General features: G+C 40.8%; 1 protein-coding gene across 2 annotated transcripts in view; it reads right to left on the bottom strand.

Annotated features, from left to right (window-relative positions):
- Positions 1 to 20,049, bottom strand: part of hars (histidyl-tRNA synthetase) — a 32,176-nt gene extending 12,127 nt beyond the window's left edge. Inside the window, exons 1-8 of one of the 2 annotated variants that reach the window (XM_060837434.1) lie at positions 19,884 to 19,973; positions 12,665 to 13,004; positions 10,617 to 10,706; positions 9,872 to 9,991; positions 8,464 to 8,559; positions 6,575 to 6,700; positions 5,533 to 5,640; positions 2,127 to 2,225 (exon numbers count right to left, since the gene is read on the bottom strand). In XM_060837434.1, coding sequence (XP_060693417.1) covers positions 2,127 to 2,225; positions 5,533 to 5,640; positions 6,575 to 6,700; positions 8,464 to 8,559; positions 9,872 to 9,991; positions 10,617 to 10,706; positions 12,665 to 12,775 — 750 coding nt within the window. In that variant the 5' untranslated portion in view covers positions 12,776 to 13,004; positions 19,884 to 19,973. Of the gene's footprint in view, positions 1 to 2,126; positions 2,226 to 5,532; positions 5,641 to 6,574; positions 6,701 to 8,463; positions 8,560 to 9,871; positions 9,992 to 10,616; positions 10,707 to 12,664; positions 13,005 to 19,883 lie in introns of both variants that reach the window. The other variant, XM_060837435.1, reaches the window with a different exon arrangement.
- Positions 20,050 to 22,245: the final 2,196 nt, after the last annotated feature.

Below are 22,245 nucleotides of genomic sequence, written 5' to 3'. Positions count from 1 at the left end.
TAACAATTTAAAGTTCAGTAGTAGTCTAGTTAAGGATATTTTCTCTTCAACCTGTTCAGATGTGTTATTACATACCTCTGAAACAGATGAGACTTGAACGTGGGTCTCCTGGCTCAAAGGTAGGGACATAACAACTGTGCTACAAGGGCATTAACAGTTCAGTTGAAAGGTTAATCATGGAACAGATTCAAATGTATTATCAGCCAATCATCTGAAGACTTAGAGTCTTAATACGTGGTGATTACTATTGAGACTTAATCAGTTCGAGTCTTCTGAACTCGGTTCTATTAAACAGGTGGAGGGCCCTCCTGTGGCACAATGGTAACTTTCCTACCCCTGAACTGAGAGACCCAGGGTTCAATAGTGGGACTGAAAGTTAATGATCAATAAACTTTGCATGAGCAGTTGGGAGTGAGGACTTTTTGGGAATTTGCAGGACTATGGGAGCTCAATGTAATGGGAGAGGTACATTTTGCTTTTTTCTTGGTTCATAATTTCTAAGTTTCGTTTTGCTTTATAGTCTGTATGGCTTTATTCTTCAGCTTCAACTGAACAGAGGGATGGGAGTCCTGGGTGAATGGCTGCTGCTTCAGGGCACTGCTGATTGAGAAAAAAACAAATCAAACAGTGACATCACAGCAAAGTGGGATGTTCAATAATTTGGGATTTTAAGGCGTGTAATGTTTTGGCAGAAGAGACTAACAGAAACAGAAGGAATAAATGAAAATCAGGATCAATACAATAAAGTAAGTAAGCAAAGTAGGGTGATACACATGCAGACCTTACATTAAACACTATGGGTATCTGCGCTGAGTATTAACTGTCATAGAGTCATTGAGATGTACAGCATGGAAACAGACCCTTTGGTCCAACCCGTCCACGCCAACCAGATGTCTCAACCCAATCTAGTCCCACCTGCCAGCACCCGGCCTATATCCCTCCGAACCCTTCCTATTCATATACCCATCCAAATGCCTCTTAAATGTTGCAATTGTATCAGCCTCCACCACTTCCTCTGGCAGCTCATTCCATACACACACCACTGTGTGTGAAAAAGTTGCCCCATAGGTCTCTTTTATATCCTTCCCCTCTCACCCTAAACCAATATCCTTTAGTTCTGGACTCCTCCATCCCAGGGAAAAGATTTTGCTTATTTACCCTATCCATGCCCTTCATAATTTTGTAAACCTCTATAAGGTCACCCCATAGTCTCCAATGCTCCAGGGAAAAACAGTCCCAGCCTGTTCAGCCTCTGCCTATAGCTCAAATCCGCCAACCCTGGCAACATCCTTGTAAATCTTTTCTGAACCCTTTCAAGTTTCGCAACATCTTTCAGATAGGAAGGAGACCAGAATTGCATGTAACATTCCAATAGTGGCCTAAACCAATGTCCTGTACAGCCACAACATGACCTCCCAACTCCTGTACTCAATACTCTGACTAATAAACAAAAGCATAACAAATGCCTTCTTCACTATCCCATCTACCTGCGACTCCACTTTCAAAGGGCTATGAACCTTCACTCCAAGGTCTCTTTGTTCAGCAACACTCCATCGGACCTTACCATTAAGTGTATACGTCCTGCTAAGATTTGCTTTCCCAAAATGCAGCACCTCGCATTTATCTGAATTAAACTCCATCTGCCACTTCAGTCCATTGGCTCATCTGGTCAAAAGCTTATCCTGCAACCCAAATAAACTGAAAAGATATCTATCGATGAATCAATTTGTGAAAGAAGGGATGCAACTTGCCAATGAGGAATTGGCTGAACATTGCTCTGCCAATATCTCAAGATCTTTTGTGAAGGACGGGTGTGGCATAAGTTTGAGAAAATGGGGACACGTTAACCATTCTGGATGAGATGGTTAGCTAAACAGAGCTGACAAGTGGTCACTGACTTTAAACATGAATCCTCCACACCAGCGCGGTTGCCAAAACTGCTGAAATGCCCATCATTTTCGCTTTTGAAGTCAAGTTGGTATTATCAATTGGAAACTCCTGAAAATAAAGCCTCATAAACCAATGATTTTAGACAAGAGTTTGGAACAGTTTGAAGAAAATAACAGGACAGGTTTTTCACAAATTCTACATGAAAGGCTAACGAGTCTGGTTCATCAGCCCTTTACCTTGTCCATTTTATCCACCGCAGAACAGATTGTTCGGAATTTATCAGCTGGGACTCCACACACTTCAAACATCCCATCAAGAACACGTCTGTCATTAACCTGCATACAGGCAAATGAACACAGTTACAATGGCTTTGAATCAGAATCGCGTTTTTTTTTGCATGATACAGTTTCAATCCTTTGAATGAATCGTTGCAAGCTGCAAAATTATATCTTCAACATTATAATTTAATGAGAAATTAGTGTTAATCTGCGCATTTTTCTCTTCACATTAAGTTTGAAAAAAAGATTATCTCCTGATTTAGATTTCCGATAGTAAGATACAAATTTGCACTAAAAATCTTTTGAAGAATCAGAGCTCACTTCAAGTGTCAGTTTGAAGTCAGCAACATTGCAACTAACATAGGCCCTACCCAGTGAAGCACGGGTCTTTTGTCTGTTCTAATCACTGACACACAGGTAAGTAATAAAATAACATAATCAAACAATTGTTTGTATATCTGTATGCAGATTTATTTGTTCATTTAATGACATCTTATCACACAGTAGTTCCGCACATTCCTGAACCATGTATGTTATAACATTTGCACACGATAAATCACAGGATGGGTGAAGCCTAAATTTGTAACCTGTTCCTTGCATCACATACAAGACAAAGAAGTTGCAAAAGACCTGCTTTCTTCTCTTTGATTGGAAAATTCCAGTCCTTAAGTTTCCCTTTATAATACAAGTAAAACTGAAATTCACCATGAAAGAGTTAAGCAACACCCTTACATGTTGTCGGAGTGTACAACTGATTTGTTACAACATTCCATGTCTGATTTAATCCTGATTACATTGTACATTTGATTCAGAAACAATTTTACATGACTAAGCAGTTAAGCAGTTTTATTTATTCTTGTTGAATAAGGAATTACATTTAACCTCCGAACTGTGCTCGTCTCTAAACTATTCTCAAGCAAAACGATAAATGTACCGAATAAACAGGAGTTCCTAACTAGTTCTGGAAGTATTCATGATGTGTACCACTCCAGTTTCCCTTCCACCACAGTCAGATTTGAATCTCCTTCAGAAACCTGAGGTTTAACAACAATTGCAGCTGGATTTTATAAATCAAAAAGTATAAAATTGAAAACCTCAACAGACACAAAACAAGTACAGGCCAGTTTTATCAAAGTTGACTAACATAGTGGTTAAAAAATGAGGTCTGCAGATGCTGGAGATCACAGTTGAAAATGTGTTGCTGGTTAAAGCACAGCAGGTCAGGCAGCATCCAAGGAATAGGAAATTCAACGTTTCGGGCATAAGCCCTTCATCAGGAATGAGGAGAGGGTGCCAGGCTCGCACCCTCTCCTCATTCCTGATGAAGGGCTTATGCCCGAAACGTTGAATTTCCTATTCCTTGGATGCTGCCTGACCTGCTGGGCTTTAACCAGCAACACATTTTCAACTAACATAGTGGTTATGTTACAGTGGTTAAACCAGATGCTTCATTGTGTATACTAGATGCCAAACCATCAACATCTGTGCTACCTTCATCATACACTCATACAGATGCCAATGTACAAACAAAGACCTTCTGTACAGTGAAGTGACTACTGGTCACAACCCCTGGGTGCTCATCAGGTCTGTGTGCAGGGAAAGCTGGCTAAGAAGACAGTCCAGAGGTAACGGAGGCCAGCACATCCTGAAACTTCTCAGCCAAGAGTGTGAGTTCTGCAGTACGTGGCAGAGACTGCCACACCAAACCTGGATTCCTGAAACATCACGTGATGCTCAACATAGAGTCGACCACCAAATGATCACCTCACAAGCCAAAAGGCTGCTGCTAATCTAAATACCTGGATAAATAATGAAGGGTTTGAAAATCTGAATTTGAATTAATTAAAAAAAAGACACTAGCAACTATCAATGAAGTTATCTGACTTTTTATTATTCATCTATGGGGCATAGGCATCATTGGCTGGGCCTGTCCCTAGTTGCTCTTGAGAAGTTGGTGGTGAGCTGTTTACTTGAACAGCTGCAACCGTTGAGCTGTGGACCGACAATGTCCTCAGAGAGAGAATTACAGGATTTTGACCCAGCCACAGTGAAGGAATGGTGATACATTTCCAAGTTAGGATGGCAAGTAGTTTGTAGGGGAACCTTCAGGTGGTAATCATAGTCATAGAGATGTACAGCATGTAAACAGACCCTTCAGTATAACATCTCCATGCTGACAAGATATTCTTAATTAATCTGGTCCCATTTGCCAGCATTTGGCCCACATCCCTCTAAACCCCTCCTATTCATATACCCATTCAGACACCTTTTGAAATTATGTAATTGTACCAGCCTCCACCACTTTCTCTGGCAGCTCATTCCATACATGCACCACTGCGTGCATGAATAAGTTGCGCTTTAGAGCATCTAAATCTTTCCCCTCTCATCTTAAATCCAGTTTGGACTCCCCTACCCTGGGGAAAAGAAGTTGACTATTTACCCTATCTAACCCTGGCAACATCCTTGCAAATCTTTTCTGAACCCTTTCAAGTTTCACAACAACTTGCCTATTTCAATCCTTCTATCTGCTTAAAATGTACTCTCTTAACCCCAACCTATTAGTTCTTGAATCCAATTGCTCATATTTGTTTCATCTTTGATTAAACCTGATTTATGCAATAATAAACTGTGCACTTAGTTCTTCTGTAACAAAAGCTTTTAGTTTAACAAGTTATGTTCTACAAAATCATTCACATTGCTGCACTACCCATAACATATTCATAAATTTCCCTTTGCTAATATCCTCTATAGTTTTGTTTCGCCTCAATTAGCAACACATCACCTTCAAGTTCGTTTTACGCTCTAACCAGCTTACTTAGAAAAAGAATATTAGCATGCAATGGACATGCAGGACAGCACAACAAATGCACTTTATTCTTAAAATTCAAACTTATTTCACTCAGTGTTCTCTGACATGGGCTTGACCATCCTACTTAGGTTTTGATTTTAACTGGAGGCAACAGGACGGTTTAATGTAAACAGAGAATCCAAAGTTCAACCTTAACTACTTTAGGATGCACAGGAAAGTTTCAAAGTGATTATCTAACAGTAGGGAGATCACTTGGGGCTTTGACACAATGTCTACCTGCTTAGATAATGTCTCAAATATGCCTGGCAGTTAAGATAAAAAAATTATGCCAAACATCCTAAGTCTGTTCGTCAGCTTTGCACATTGAGAAAAGCTGCATGCTGGTCTGATTTTTACCTGCCTTTAGACTAATATCATCATCAAAGCCATCACATTGATGCCCAGGGTTCTAACCAAGAAAGGAATAAAATGAAAGGAGTGGCGTCCGACTGTGGCATCTCCAACATTTTACTGTTTTAAAACCTTTTGAATATGACTTAAATGCCCTCACTTTACCTTAATGACAAAGTCTCCCAGCTGCAGCTCGCTGAAGATCTCATGAACAATTTTCAGACATTCAGCATCAGGAATCATTGGATCATACTGACCAGCAATATCAAAATCCTGAGAAAGGAAACAGTTTTTTAAAACAATTAAAAAAGGGCCCAGCAATATAAATAAATTTTGCTTTGCAGCAATGGATACTGTATAAGCTGATGAGAAATTACAACAATGGAAAGCAATTGTGGAGGAGACTCATTGTCAAAATGCCCTGATCCTGCTCCTAATTTACATATTCATATTTGAAACAGCTAATTTGCTTACAAATTTCACTTACAATAATTGAAAAGTCAGACAGGCTGATGCTATATGAAACAAAACAGAATCAATATGCATGATGTGAGCAGAATAATGTACATTAGGATTAACATTGTCTATACAAAGTGGATTTGCTGAGAGGCAAAACAACTCCACAAACTGTATATGACCAGATTAAATAACAAATTTCTACAAAAGCATCATGTAAAGATAATCATGTTTATTAATTCTGACTTATTGTCTAAATCGAAGCACATGTCTTTTAAATTACCCGTTCCAATAGTGACTCACTCCCATGGATTCCCCATCAAAGTGGAGAAACTTCTTTGGGATCCCTGCCATTGATAGCATGCTCTCAGCAACCCTCAGCCCGAAGCCCCAGTGACACTGGTTAAAGTGCACATTGTAGAATTGTACCGTCATTACCCCAAAAACAGAGAAACCAATGATTTTGTGGATCTCCTCAGCTCACATTGCAGAATCCCAGTAATATGAAAACCTACATACAGTTCAGTACATAATAGACATCAACTGAAGCATGGAAGCGCTGAAAAATATCACTTTCTATACTAGTGCTACCTACACAATGGATTCTCAAGGAGCAGCTTTCAGACATTATGCATGCAGCCTTTTGGAATAGCCACGAACATTCAGCTTTTCCAAAACTATTCCATTTTGCTCGGTGAATTAATTCTTAGTAGAATGCATCTCCAAAACCATCAGCTCCATGTATACTCACACATTGATAAAACTCCCTGTAGCGGCCTCTGGTCATGGCTGGATTATCTCTTCGATATACTTTAGCAATGTGATACCTCTTTATGTTGGTAATTTTATTCATCGCTAAATAACGGGCAAAAGGAACCTGAAAAGGTCAAGGCCAAATACACAGAATGATAACAATGATTGGCTGCACAGCTCTACTTGAAATATTATAATTTTTCAGCTTGTCAGAGAATTGAAAGAATTAATTTGCATTTATTCTTGTTTCATCTGCGTTCTGGAAGTGCAGAGGTTTGGCGCCTTGACTGCCAATTGTCCTCCAGTATCTAACACGATCAGTTTATCTTCATTTTGAGCTTTGACAAATGACAAATTTGATAATGTTGGAAAGTTATTCAATGGCATCAGCCTGCTTATCTAAATCCGCATGTGACTTTCCTAGCAGGGATAACTGTTCAGATCAAATAACAAACACAAAGCATCAAGTACTTCAGAAAAATCTGTCTGAGTTCTAAACTCAGAACAGCAACCATCACTGCACTGTGAGGGTTTTCCATTTCTTACACAAGCAATCCTGTGACCTCCAAATGAAGGCACCTAATTAGGGGCATTTTTCTGCCATGGGTCCACCCAGATTAGGAAGTTGATGGAGATATACTCAAACTCAATAGATCCCTTTGCATCATATGTAATTGGACTTGAGGCCAGCTTTCAGAGATAAAAAGTCACAGTGACAAATCTCCAGAATCCATTGCATTATTCAACCTGTCCTGCCTGCTACATACAATGCCACTGTTATAGAATTGTGTGCATTTATCTTACTCTTGCCTCAGCCATTGCTCAGTTGGTAGCACTCTGAGACAAAAGGTTCTCAGTTCAAAGATCGCTCCAGCACATGAGCAGAAAAGACAAAAGGGTGAAAATTCAGTGCAGTACTGAGGCAGTTTTGCAATGTCAGTTATGGGACCTTTTGGACAAAATGTTGAACCAAGGCCCCAGATGTCCATTCTGGTGAATGTGAAAGATCTTGTACCACTATTTTAAGCTGGGCCAATGACATATCCTTGGTGCAAAATCTGAAAGTGCAGGAAAAGCTCAGCAGGTCTGGCAGCATCTGTGAAGAGACATCAGAGTTAATGCTTCAGGTCTGGTGAGCCTTCCCCCAGTTCTGGGGAAGGATCACCTGATCCAGAACATTAACTCTAATTTCTCTTCACAGGTGCTGCCAGACATGATGAGCTTTTCCAGCAATTTCAGTTTTTGTTTCTGATTTGCACAGGTCTTGTGGTTTTATTGAGTTATCCTTATTGCCCTGGCCAACATTTATCCTTCAAACATCGCACAAACAGATTATCTGATTATTATTTGATTGCTCTTAAAAAGATCTTAAGTTTAATTGGCTGACAATTGTTTACATTACGACTGTGACAATACGCTGATTGTAATTCACTGGCTGTTAAGTGCTTCGACACATCTCAACAATGAGAAATACTATGTTTCAACTAGGAAGAGATGGTAAATGGACAGGGTTTTCTTTAGAAAGAGCCTGACTGAGTCCTCAAAACTATGAGGGGCATAGATAAGGTCAATAAGAATAAATATTTCCCTTAGTAGGGGCAGGAGACTTAAACTGAGTTCAATGAGAATTGTTTTGCACCCAGTGTGATAGATTTCTGGAACTTGCTGGCTGAAAGGGGGCTACAGTCAAGAACCATTATAATGTTTAAAATGTATTTAGATGAATACTTGAAACGTGAAAACACACAAGGCTGTAAACCAAGTTCTGGAAATAGGATTAGAGTAGTTAGGTGCTTGATGACAGACAGTGACAAGATGGGCTAAAGGGCCTGTTTATGCTGCAATAGGGTTGTTTTCTTTGACTATTTTAGTTCACATCAAGGATACAGTCAGATCATAACGCAATGACAATAGCTCGCCACCCTGATCCTTTAAGTCATAAATAAGTTTTGAGTCTTCACCATATTTTCCAGTAAGTGTTTCCTAAAGAAAACAAATAAACAACGAGTTAGCAAGAAATAATTCATAAACATATTGTCAGGAATTAATGAGGATCTTTTGAGTGAAATAAGAATAAATGCAACATTCACATGCAATAAATAATAACTTTTGCTGGGATCAACTGAATGTTTGACTAATATGAAGCAACTGAAACATGACTTTGCTCATTCCCCATTATCTGCAATTGTGGCCAATAAGGTTTGAACTATCATAAGACAAATACAAGCTGTGACAGTTAATCAGTTCTCTCTCATCAAAACCTGAGAGCTAACAGCTTATATGATCTGAACTCTCCCTTTCATTTATTTATTACCTTTCTGAACAAAGCCCACTGACGAACATACAACACAGACTGACAGAAAGGTACACTTGACTCCTGTTTAAGATGCAGCGGTGACAGGCTACTTAAGCATTATTTAATCATGTTGTATAGTATGTATTGGGTGACAGGTTTAGACAGTAGATTTGGATTGGCTCAGGCTTGGAGGGCCGACGGGCTGTAAATTTTCTTTGTCCTTTGTTGTTCTTTGTCTGTGGTAGTCAAGCTAATGGCAATTTTGTCCAAAACCACATATATGGCCTTGGTGCAGTGAAGACAGGTGAAACAAAACATTAGACCACAATGTGCTACAGACACAAGGCACTCATTAGGGAGATGCTGTGTTACACCAGGACTGCAAAAATATTGTACGTTGATGATTTCAAGATAACTACATTATCAATCTCTCAATTGCAAGCAAAACCAGAGACATAGAGAAATGTCAGCCTGATATTTATGATATAGACTAATAACTCAGCTGTTAAGAGTTCAAATTAAATCATGACAAACTTGTGGAATTAAAGTCAGAAGTCAACAGACTAAAAGAAAAGCAACCAGGAAAAACTCTGGACAGTTGTGCAAGCCCAAGAACCAAACCTGCTCAGGTCTTCCCTACATGAGAACATAGTTAAGTTCCACATGGTATTTAACATTCGCAACACATGCAATAAATTCGACCCTCAAGACAGATTTTATGTTTCTGAACTTAAGACTGAGAAAAACTCTACAATGTAGGGAAAGTAGCAACGGTTAAATATCCAGGACTGATTATTGTAACAGGAATAATACCAGGTTTTCCCACAGAGGCTAAAACTTACTACATGTTGATCTTTATCTACTAAGATACACAAATAATGATACACAAATACCAGTCTACCAAACAACCTTGACAATAGCACTGTTCTGTCAAAGATTTTTCTATCCTGCCCAATTCAAATTGGAACAGGTGTTGCACAGGCCCATTGAGTGTTTTACCTTGAGCTCAAACACTGGAGTATCAATGGTTTCAGCTCCATGACGTTTAAAGCAGTTAATGATGGTGCTGAAGACTTTTTCACGGATAGCCATTTGCTTTGGGTTATAGTCTCTGGTCCCCTGAAAAATTGAAAGCTTACTTAAGATAACAAAAAGAAGCACATCCATTCTGTGTAACTCTGCAGTATAAAGATAATAAAATTCAAACCTATTGGGAAGCTCTCAACAGAACTGCAGTGTAATGGCTACCACTGACACAAATATAACGGATATTGAAAGCAATGATGGTACGTAAATGTGGCTGTCAACTTCAGTCACTTGCCTCTCTGCAGACAAACGCAGTTGTTTTCAGATCTATTATGCATCACTCTGGATGCCTCAGTTATAAGGAGAATATAATCACATTAGACAGAGTACTGAAGAGATTTACAGGAATGATTCCAGGAATGAGAAACTTCACTTATGAAGAAAGGCTGAAGAAGTTGGGCCTGTTATTGTTGGAGAAAAGGCGGCTTAGAGCAAATCTGACAGTAGTTTTCAAAATCATTAACAGATAGAGAAACTGTTCCTGCTCATAAAAGCAAAAGTTGATTAACAAAAGAAACAAAAAAGTGATATGAGAAAAAGGGTTCACTCCTTCTGCATGTAAGATTTCTGTGATATCTGGCTGTTAAAAATATTCAGCAACATAAAGTGGAGTTCTGCCTCTCTCTGAAGCTTTTATTTACAATCACATCTAACATACCTTGGGTGTTTTGAGGACAAACGTTTGTTTTCCATCATTAGTTCCAAGCTGAGCTTTCAACTCCAGCAATTTTGCCAATGCTTCTGTAACCTGATTTTAAAAATAAATTTTAAAACATTAGAAAAGGGCTAAAATCTTTCTTTCAACCAGCATTCATCATGAGTAAAAAAACTCTCTTAACTATATCAGATAGTCTATTTCAAACAGAAGCAGGGAAGTTATTCTGTGTCCTGACCAATATTTGTCATTCAATCAAAACTACAAAACCAGATTGAGTATCACAGATGCCATTTGTGAGAGTCTGCTGCGTGAACATTGGCTTTCTAGTTTCCTATGTTACAACACTGACTACAATTCAAAAGTATGTCTTGAAACTCACAATATAAATGCATTTTCTTTGGTTTAAGGCCATAAATTGAAAGCTGAGAATTGCTGCATTTTGACAGAAATAATACGAAAACTCCAGGGCTGGGGGTGCATTTTTAAAAATTATACACGTTTCAGTGCTACTTATTCCATGTTAAGAATTTCCAGAGGCCAAAATACTGAATCAATATGAATAAATGCAACAACGGCTTCTGCTCTCAATTCCCAGCAGTTTCCAGAGTACCAAAAATTACAGTAGGTTGGAACACACCTTCCACTCATGTAGAACAAAATAGTTAAAAGTTACATTAGAACACCCATTTAAACTGTATTCCTGATGAAGGGCTTTTGCCCGAAATGTCGATTTTTCTGCTCCTCGGATGCTGCCTGACCGGCTGTGTTTTTCCAGCACCACTCTAATCCAAAATCTGGTTTCCAGCATCTGCAGTCATTGTTTTTATCTATTTAAAACATACAGTCCTGTAGGCTGCCAGCATTTCAAAATAGATAGCTGCAGGAATCAGGTTCACAAGTCTCACTGGTGTGAGTAACTGAAAAGCAATATTACCTCTAAATTATAAAATGGTTATGTGGTTGTCAAGTTACCTTCACAAAGTATGAGTATCAACTGCAAGTGCTACAAGGGTATTTAACAGTGGGGTTCATGATGGATTGTGGAACTGTTAACATACTCTGCTTCAACTCTGAATTTCTCTCAACCACTTTCCAAGGAGGAGCATAGCTAGTGATGCAAATAAATTATTTAAGCAATTTGACTGTTTCATTTTGTGGTACTTTTCCTCAGTGCTTTGGCTGGCCATTCAGATATTTTCAAACTAACCTGTTCAGAGTTGTTATGATACACCTACGTAGCAGGTATTACTGAAACCTGGGCCTCCTGGTTCAAAGATAGGGACACTAACCACTACTTGCAGTCACTATCTTTTTCCTCCATTCAGGTCGTCCTTTAATTATGAAGACAAATATCTAAATATAAAAACGAAAATCAGCGAGGTTGCTTGACTGGCTGACAAAGTACACTTCAGGGAAGATTTACTTTTGTGAAGGTACAGCAACCTGGGAGAAAGATTCTCAAACAGCAAATTTTAGGCTTGACATATCACATTATTTCATGTTTTCTGGAATCACCTCAAGCTTTAGCTTAGTGATATCTGCATACATCTAACCCCTCCTTTTGACCGTGATCCATCAATGGCAACTGTGCCTTTGACAGTCTAGGCTCTTAACTCCGACAGTTGCCTCTCTAAACCTCTCTGCCTCTCTCTCATCCCTAAAACCTAACTCTTGTCCACGGTTTTGGCCATCTACTCTAATATTGCACGAAATGGTTTTATGCCAAATGTTATCCTATAATAACATTAGAAATAGGAGGAGTAGGCCATCCGGCCCATCGAGCCTGACTAATCTCATTGTGGACTCAGCTCCATTTACCTGCCTACTCACCATAAACATAAATTCCTTTACTGTTCAAAAATCGATCCCCGCCTTAAATACAAATCAACTTGGGTCATTTCATTCTTAAGGTATTACACAGACAAATTATTATTGTCACTGAACATCTGAGCACTAATGTGTTGGCTAAATATTAAGTGGTAAATGCATTGAACTACAAGCTAAAACATTTCTTTAGTATTTACATACATCTGTTACAAGTTACGCACCTGCTCATTAGGCAGAGAGCACATCACCCGTGCAATCATGTTGTGATGTCCAATCCCGTTGCAGATAAATCCAGACCAGTATTTTGCAGCAAATGTTCCAAATTTGTTCATTTTGGTTTCAGATTCAATGCAAAAGTTTAATTCCAACAATTATCAAAGTCCCAGAAAGCAATGTTAATATTCAAGTCCCATTGAAATCCACCCGTTAAAATTTCCATTCCCGTAGACTCCATCCATAATTCAGAATTCACCAGGTCCGATAATTAAAAATCACAAGGGGAAGGAATTTCCAGATGGGTCGTGCATGAAGGAACAGGAGAAAACTGGTCAGCAATTACCACTAACCCAGTGGTTCAGGTGGCAGCAAAACATGGTGGGAGGAGTAACAATGATAATTAACTAAAACAAACAACAAATTTCAATCACACAGATCTGGAAGAACTTCTCGCAAATTGTTGGTTCTTTGTATTGATGGTTACAACCAAGTATCATGTTACCAAATAAAAACAAAACAGATCAGTGCTGACTATTTCAGCAACTAATGTAACATTACAAATATCATGAAGTTGATACTTGATTGCTGTGCAACGCATAAGTAATTACCATTTTCAATTTATATAAATCCCACCTGGATTTTAATAGTAATTAAGGACAAGTTTTGCCGACACTTGTATCAGAATATAAATGTTTCACCCACTTTGCACCTTCATACTTTCTTAAATGTCACAATGCCTCATCAGATTTGTTTTGCAAATGCTTTCCTATTTTGGCAAGGTTCTTCCAGTTCTGTTACAGTTAATAAATTTCCCTACCATGATCACCTTCTGAAAGCACATAGCAGAATGGTTTCGAATAAACACATTTGCCCACTTTCTCAATCAATACCTATTTAAACTTCATTGTTGCTGACACAGTGAGATCACCCACCTGCATCGTCAGCAATTCACCAGCATACCCACATATGCATTTTGAACATGGTGTCATAGGCATCAGAATTGGTTTCAGCGGTCTTCGTGGATACTTCCCAGGTTCAGAATCAAACACATTGTTGTGGACCTGGAGTCAGATGTAGGCCAAGCTGGATAAGGACAAACTCCTGCCCTATAGGTTATTTGGGAACTAGATGCTGAACTAGCAATGGGTCCAGATGAGCAAAAAAAAAATCTGCTGCAGGATTAATATAAACCCCAGCTTTAAGGCTGCTGAGCTCCATTAGATTGGTATTTAACAGCAATGGGTTCATACTTACCACTACTGAGACTGGGTTTTAATTCTAGGTTTATTAAGCAATATTAAATTCTACCATTGTGGCATCTAAGTCCAGGGTCTCTGGGTTACCTGTACATTGCCACTCCACCACCATCTCTCCATCTGCAGCTCTGCCTCCACACTATCTAAGATCAACTATTTATATATTAATATACATAATACAGATCTATGTATCATAGCTCTCGAGAATAGTTAGTGTCATGGAGATGTACAGCATGGAAACAGACCCTTCGGTCCAACTTGTCCATGCCGACCAGATATCCCAACCCAATCTAGTCCCACTTGCCAGCAACAGGCCCATTTCCACCAAACCCCTCCTATTCATATACCCATCCAGATGCCTTTTAAAATGTTGCAATTGTACTAGCCTTCACCACTTCCTCTGGCAGTATATTCCATACATGTACTACCATCTGGGTGAAAACGTTTCCCCTTAGATCTCTTTTATATCTTTCCCCTCTCACCCTAAACCTATACCCTCTAGTTCTGACTCCCCGGCCCCAGGGAAAAGACCTAACTATTTATCCTATCCATGCCCCTCATGATTTTATAAATCTCTATAAGGTTACCCCTCAGCCTCTGACGCTCCAGAGATAACAGTACCAGACTGTTTAACCCCTCCTTTTAGCTCAAATCCTCCAACCCTGGCAACACCCTTGTAAATCTTTTCTGAACCTTTTCAAGTTTTACAACATCCTTCTGATAGGAAGGAGACCAGAATTGCAAACAATATTCCAAAAGTGGCCTGACCAATGTCCTGTACAGCCACAACATGACTTCCTAACTCCTGTACTCAATACTCTGAGCAATAAAGGAAAGCATACCAATCACCTTCTTCACTATCCCATCTACCTGCAACTTTACTTTCAAGAAGCTACGAACCTGCACTTCAAGATCTCTTTGTTTGGCAACACTCCTTAGGACCTTACCATTAAGCACATAAGTCCTGCTAAGATCTGCTTTCTCAAAATACAGCATCTAGTCTTGATAACTGTAGATGTCAGAGTAATTCATCTTGTACATTATAATTAACATTGTACAAAGAATATTAGACAGATCTCCGTGGGGAAGGTTATGCTGGATTGTAGAATTGCACTGTTTCTTATATACCTGCAACAGCAAATTAAGAGCATGCCTTCTAGCTATAATAGTTCAAAGAATGTGGTCATCCACATTCACCAGAGTTTTATAAAACTACAAAAATGAAAAAGACACTAATCAACTCAGGTTCCAATACTGGGTAGCACCTTCTGCCATAATACTAACAGGAAAATACATCTGAAGCCATTGGGTTTCATATTGAAATTGATTCTGGATCATGTAAGACGTTTTAATGTCTATGGGTAGAGTAGGTTTTAATTGTCATTTCTACCATAGACAACTGATACAGTAAAAACATGACAATGTCCTCCAGGACCAAGGATGCAACATGGACAGCACAAGCTACACAATCGTACATGGCATAAAATGCAAAACATGCACGTTACAGTGTAATAGAAGCATGATAAATAGTAGACATTTTTCTTGCAGCAATTTGAAGTCGTGAAAAGATTTTCAGATGGGAAGGAATCTAATCATACTCTTGTTAAGAAGCCGGATGGCTTGGGGGAAGAAACTGTTGCCCAGTCTGGCTGTGAGATACAGAATGCTCCGGTATCTTCTGCTAGATGGCAGGAGGGAGAAGAGTTTGAGTGAGGGGTGTGTGGTCTTCCACAATGTTCTTACCCTTTGTGCTGGACTTTTGCAGTCCAGCATGGCAGCAGGTGGAATTACAGATCAACTAATGAAATCTGAAATACAAAGCTCATCTTACTGATGATTACTGTAAAATAATTATTGATTGTCATTAAAAATCCATCTGGTTCACTCTGGAAATCTCACTCAACTTGGCCTATATGTGACTCTGGAATCACTTTAATGTCAAGGCTTATAATGTTCCTCTGCAATAGCCTAGCAAGCCACTCCGTTAAAGTGAAATTAGGTGAGAGCATCAATTATTGGGCTTGTCAGCAATGCTCACATCCCATGAAAGAATAAAAATCTGTGATGATTTTGTTTCTACTGCCTGAGGCAATCTGAACTAATGTTACATCATGCAGTTACTGCCCCACCCAATCAATAAATAAATAGTATCAGGAAAAATTGCTGACAAATACGTTACAACATTAAAATGCCATAAAAGCTCACAGAAACTCTATTGGAATTACATTAATTTTTAAAAAGTTGTACTATGTCTAGTGAGCACTGCTCAAAATAAATGTGGCTTTGCAGATTTAAACACAGCTGTATCTCAATTCAGCTCAATTAGCTTGCATTTCGCCTGTAATTATGACAGGAAACATACTGTTTTCTATTAACTTTTTAAAAATTCATTCATGGGATGTGGGTGCCCAATTATAACTGGAGAAGGCGTTACTAGCTTTCTCATTCTGCATTTCAACTCACAGTATAAAATGGGTTGCAATGCTTTTTTTAAAAATCTTACTTATCCTAAAACCCAGATCCAAACCCCAGTGTCAGCACTTAGAAAACTTTTATCTCATTACATCATAGGCAATTTCAATGAGCTTCAACACAGGGCAAAATGTTATCTAGCCTGCTCTCTGGAGCTTTCTCTGCTGTGTTGTCTTTCCAATTTTAACATTTCCTCTTTCCAATTAAGAAATGTTCTACAACAAAAGAAAGCAATTTTAAAAACAACACAATAGTGATAACTCTTTACGGATAGAGACAGTGGGGAATAAACTGGACATCCGTGGCAAATCAACAGCACTCTATGATAGCTTCTGAGATACTTGGATACTAATCTGGATTGTTCTATTTCCAATTGTTTGCTATTTACAATAACAATGTCCCAGCTCAGGCAATTGTTGGAATCTATAACGTCAGAGTTATTCCAGTGTACAAATAATATTCAAAAATGCTGTATATGCCAGGTGTTTAATTGGAGCTTCCAAGGCTGAGATTCATGTATTTTTGTACAGTAAGGGGTAGCATAAAAGATGGAATAAAAGCAGGCAATTTGGGCTACAGCTCATTCATTACCAAATTGAACAGAACAGCAGTCCTGGGTGACTCAATGACCTATTCCTCTCTTTATTGCATTAAGAAATACTAAGATGACGGTATGTGGAGAGGAGTCAGTTTTGCCTCTGTGCACTATGACTTTAAATTTCATTTCAGGATTGTCCCAACACAATGTAGATTACAGTAACATAGAACTAAGAAGAGTCATTGGATTTGAAACGTTTTACTTTCCACAAATGGTACCAGACCTACTGAGCGACTCAAGCACTTTCTATTTCAGATCTCCACCATCTCAGAGTCAGAGATGTACAGCATGGAAACAGACACTTCGGTCCAACCCGTCCACGCCGACCAGATATCCCAACCCAATCTAGTCCCACCTGCCAACACTCGGCCCATATCCCTCCAAACCCTTCCTATTCATATACCCCCAAACCCTTCCTATTCATATACCCATCCAAATGCCTCTTAAATGTTGCAATTCTACCAGCCTCCACCACATCCTCTGGCAGCTCATTCCATACACGTATCACCCTCTGCGTGAAAAAGTTGGCCCTTAGGTCTCTTTTATATCTTTCCCCTCTCACCCTAAACCTATGCCCTCTAGTTCTGGACTCCCCCACCCCAAGGAAAAGACTTTGCCTATTTATCCCATCTATGTCCCTCATAATTTTGTAAATCTCTATAAGGTCATCCCTCAGCCTCCAACGCTCCAGGGAAAACAGCCCCAGCCTGTTCAGCCTCTCCCTGTAACTCAGATCCTCCAACCCTGGCAACATCCTTCTAAATCTTTTCTGAACCCTTTCAAGTTTCACAACATCCTTCTGATAGGAAGGAGACCAGAATTGCATGAAATAATCCAACAGTGGCCTAACCAATCTCCTGTACAGCCGCAACATGATCTCCCAACTCCTGTACTCAATACTCTGACTGATAAAGGAAAGCATACCAAACGCCTTCTTCACTATCCTGTCTACCTGCGACTCCACTTTCAAGGAGCTATGAACCTGCACTCCAAGGTCTCTTTGTTCTGTAACACTCTCTAGGACCTTACCATTAAGAGTATAAGTCCTGCTCAGATTTACTTTCCCAAAATGCAGCACCTCGCATTTATCTGAATTAAACTCCATCTGCCATTTCTCAGCCCATTGGCCCATCTGGTCAAGATCCTGTTGTAATCTGATGTAACCCTCTTCGCTGACCACTGATGGTGTCATCTGCAAACTTACTAACTGTACCTCTTATGCTTGCATCCAAATCATTTATGGAAATGACAAAGTGTAGAGGGCTAGCACCGAATCTTATGGCACTCCACTGGTCACAGGCCTCCAGTCTGAAAAACAACCCTCCACCACCACCCTCTGTCTTCTACCTTTGAGCCAGTTCTGTATCCAAATGGCTAGTTCTCCCTCTATTCCATGAGATCTAACCTTGCTAATCAGTCTCCCAGGGGGAACCTTGTCAAATGCCTTACTGAAGTCTATACAGATCACATCAACTGCTCTGCCCGCATCAATCTTCTTTGTTACTTCTTCAAAAAATCAATCGAGTTTGTGTAGCATGATTTCCCATGCACAATGCCATGTTGACTATCCCGAATCAGTCCTTGCCTTTCCAAATACATGTACATCCTGTCCCTCAGATTCGCTCCAACAACTTGCCCACCGGTCAGGCTCATCAGTCTATAGTTCCCTGGCTTGTCCTTACCACCCTTCTTAAACAGTGGCACCACGTTTGCCATCCTCCAGTCTTCTGGCACCTCACCTGTGACTATCAATGATACAAATATCTCAGCAAGAGGCCCAGAAATTACTTCTCTAGCTTAACACAGAGTTCTCGGGTACACCTGATCAGGTCCTGGAGATTTATCCACCGTTAACCATTTCAAGGCTTCCAGCACTTCCTCCTCTAATCTAAAGTATTTTGTTTTCATATTAGCCAACTTTACAAACAAGGAAGTCGGAAACTTTTGAATTACATGAATGCCAGCCAGACACTCATCCATGATGGCACGGGGCAGTGGGGGAAAATCAAAGACTTTGCGACATGGGAATGCAGGCAACTGTTCAGGAATGGGAATAGAGTTTATCCCCTGATCAGGGATAGGGTTCATTTCGGAGAAAGTGAGGACTGCAGATGCTGGAGATCAGAGCTGAAAATGTGTTGCTGGAAAAGCACAGCAGGTCAGGCAGCATCCAAGGAGCAGGAGAATCGACGTTTCGGGCATGAGCCCTTCTTCAGGAATGAGAGTGTGCCAAGCAGCCTAAGATAAAAGATAGGGAGGAGGGACTTGAGGGAGAGGTGTTGGAAATGCGATAGGTGGAAGGAGGTTAAGGTGAGGGTGATAGGCCGGAATGGGGGTGGGCATGGAGATATCGGGAAGATTGCAGGTTAGGAAGGTGGTGCTGAGTTCGAGGGTTGGGACTGAGACAAGGTGGGGGGAGGGGAAATTAGGAATTTCATCAGGAATAGAAAGTATTCACTCCCCTGATTGGGAATAGGATTCACCCTGTCATCAGGAATGGGAACAGATTTCACCCCTTCATCAGGAATGGGAATAGGAGCAGGAATCACCTCTGCATCAGGAATGGGTACAAAGTTCACCCCATTATCAGGGATGCGACTGGTCACTCCATCAGGAATGGGAATAGTGTTCACATCCTCGTTAGGAAGGAGTACAGATTTCATTCCCTCATCAGGAATGGGAATAGGAATCCCCCGCCCCTCATCAGGGATGGAAAGAGGGTCACTGACTCATCTTGCTGGGCCAGTCGTTTCCCTCAGTAGAGGCCGGGGATCAGAATCTGCGTCCTAACTGTCCAGCTACCCCTCCCAGGGCTCAGGCCATATCTCCCGGCTACAGCCGCCACTCGAGTCCGCGGATCCACAGGCCGCAGGAGCCGGATTTTATTAATAAGCCGACCTGGTCCGGAGGAGCTTGGTCCGCCTTCAGTTTACGGACCAATTCGCCCTGTTGCTTCACCGCAAGCTCTAACGCTGCTCGGTCTGCCATGTCCTGAAGTGAAAGAGAAACCGGTCAAACCGTCAACCGGCGCCGCGTGGAGCCGTCAATCACACAAACGCACGCCAGGCCCCGCCCATTTAATCCAAACCCCGCCCTAAAACCCCCAAACCCCGCCCAGGAACTCGCAGAGACCCCGCCCAGTGACATACAGACACTGCCCTGAACCAATCAGACCACGCTCAGTGAAACACAGACCCCGCCCAGAATAACGTAACTCCGACCGGCGGCACAAAGAATCCCCATAAGCACCCAGACCCCGCCCAGTCACGCTCAGACCCCGCCCAAATATACGCCGATCCCGCCCACGAAATTTAACCCCGCCCAAACAGTTAAAGTTTAGATTAGATTAGATTAGATTACTTACAGTGTGGAAACAGGCCCTTCGGCCCAACAAGTCCACACCAACCCACCCATACCCCTACATTTACCCCTTACCTAACACTATGGACAATTTAGCATGGCCAATTCACCTGACCCGCACATCTTTGGACTGTGGGAGGAAACCGGAGCACCCGGGGGAAACCCACGCAGACACGGGGAGAACGTGCAAACTCCACACAGTCAGTCGCCTGAGTCGGGAATTGAACCCGGGTTCTATCTCCAAATTAGGAATTTATAAAACGTCACATTGTTAAGGACTAAGCCAGTCCATTCAAAACATTCTTAAGCAGGCAGCCCAGACCATAACTTTGCAATTTGTTTTGGTAAGTGTACAGTAAAAATTACTTGGATTAAGTTAGCAAGGTTGACTACCAGGTTTAAAACACACACAAAAATGTATTCACAAAATTACACAATGAAACATAAAGAACAGAATGGGCGGCACGGTGGCACAGTGGTTAGCACTGTTGCCTCACAGCGCCAGAGACCCGATTTCAATTCCTGACTCAGGCGACTGACTGTGTGGAGTTTGCACGTTCTCCCCGTGTCTGCGTGGGTTTCCTCCGGGTGCTCCGGTTTCCTCCCACAGTCCAAAGATGTGCGGGTCAGGTGAATTGGCCATGCTAAATTGCCCGTAGTGTTAGGTATGGGGTGAATGTAGGGGTATGGGTGGGTTGCGCTTCGGCGGGTCGGTGTGGACTTGTTGGGCCAAAGGGCCTGTTTCCACACTGTAAGTAATCTAATCTAAAACACAGTCTATCCAAACTAGACTTAATTATACTGATCCGAATATATAAAACAGTCCCAATAAGCAAACCCCCTTTAAAACACAGTTCAAAAAAGGATCAGATGCTTACAGGTTGAAGTTAGAAGGGCAGAAGAGAGAGTTTCCACACAGCTCACTGTTGAACTCCCAACCAGTTCAGTACTGAACTAAACTGCCCAGCTAGAGAGCTCACCACTCCCCTTTCATTCTACAGGTCACTTAACAAACATGACCACTTTGTCTGAAGTCTCATTTATTTACATATAAACAAAATGCCTTTCAAAATCCTTTTCATCTCTCTACCAAACCAGACTGATTGGAGCCCAGCCTGGTTTATTAATCCTGTGAAAAAAACAAGTACAGAGTATCCTTGAGTTAAGGGACTGCTTTAAAAAAAGACTAGCTTTACACAACATGGACTGACTGCCTACAGATTATGTGCTTTTTGAACAAAATAGAATGTATCTGCAAATAGAATCTGCAATTGCAAATTCACCCCATAGACTCTGGGATTTACAATATTCATAAATCGAAACTGCATCCCCATTCTAAGTGATTAAAGACTTAACTAGATTAGAAACAAAAAAATCTGCAGATACTGGAATCCAAGATAAACAAGCAGGAGTCTGGAAGAACACAGCAAGCCAGGCAGCATCAGGAGGCGAAGAAGTCAACGTTTCAAGTGTAACCCTTAAACATTGATCTCCATCCCTGACGCTGCCTGGCTTGCTGTATTAGACAGTTAACAGCAATCCAGGTTTGTTCAATACATCACATCAACTGCATGACACTTTGAACTTGTCCTATAAATTCTATGTCTAATGATCCTGCCCCACTAACTAGCTGTCGAAGGAGCAGTGCTCTGAAAGCTAGTGCTTCCGAATAAACCTGTTGGACTATAACCTCCCACAGTCCAAAAATGTGCAGGTCAGGTGAATTGGCCATGCTAAATTGCCCGCAGTGTTAGGTGAAGGGGTAAATGTAGGGGGGTGGGTTGCTCTTTGGAGGGTCAGTGTAAGCATTCTAAAAAAAACCTGGGGTGGTGTGATTTTTAATTTTGCCCGCCCATATCTCTTGGCCCCGCCTACATATCTTGGCCACGCCCTCGTCACG

This window comes from Hemiscyllium ocellatum, chromosome 16 (assembly GCF_020745735.1).
Source record: "Hemiscyllium ocellatum isolate sHemOce1 chromosome 16, sHemOce1.pat.X.cur, whole genome shotgun sequence".
NCBI classification, from domain to species: Eukaryota; Metazoa; Chordata; class Chondrichthyes; order Orectolobiformes; family Hemiscylliidae; genus Hemiscyllium; species Hemiscyllium ocellatum.
This window is presented reverse-complemented; position numbering and strand designations above follow the sequence as displayed.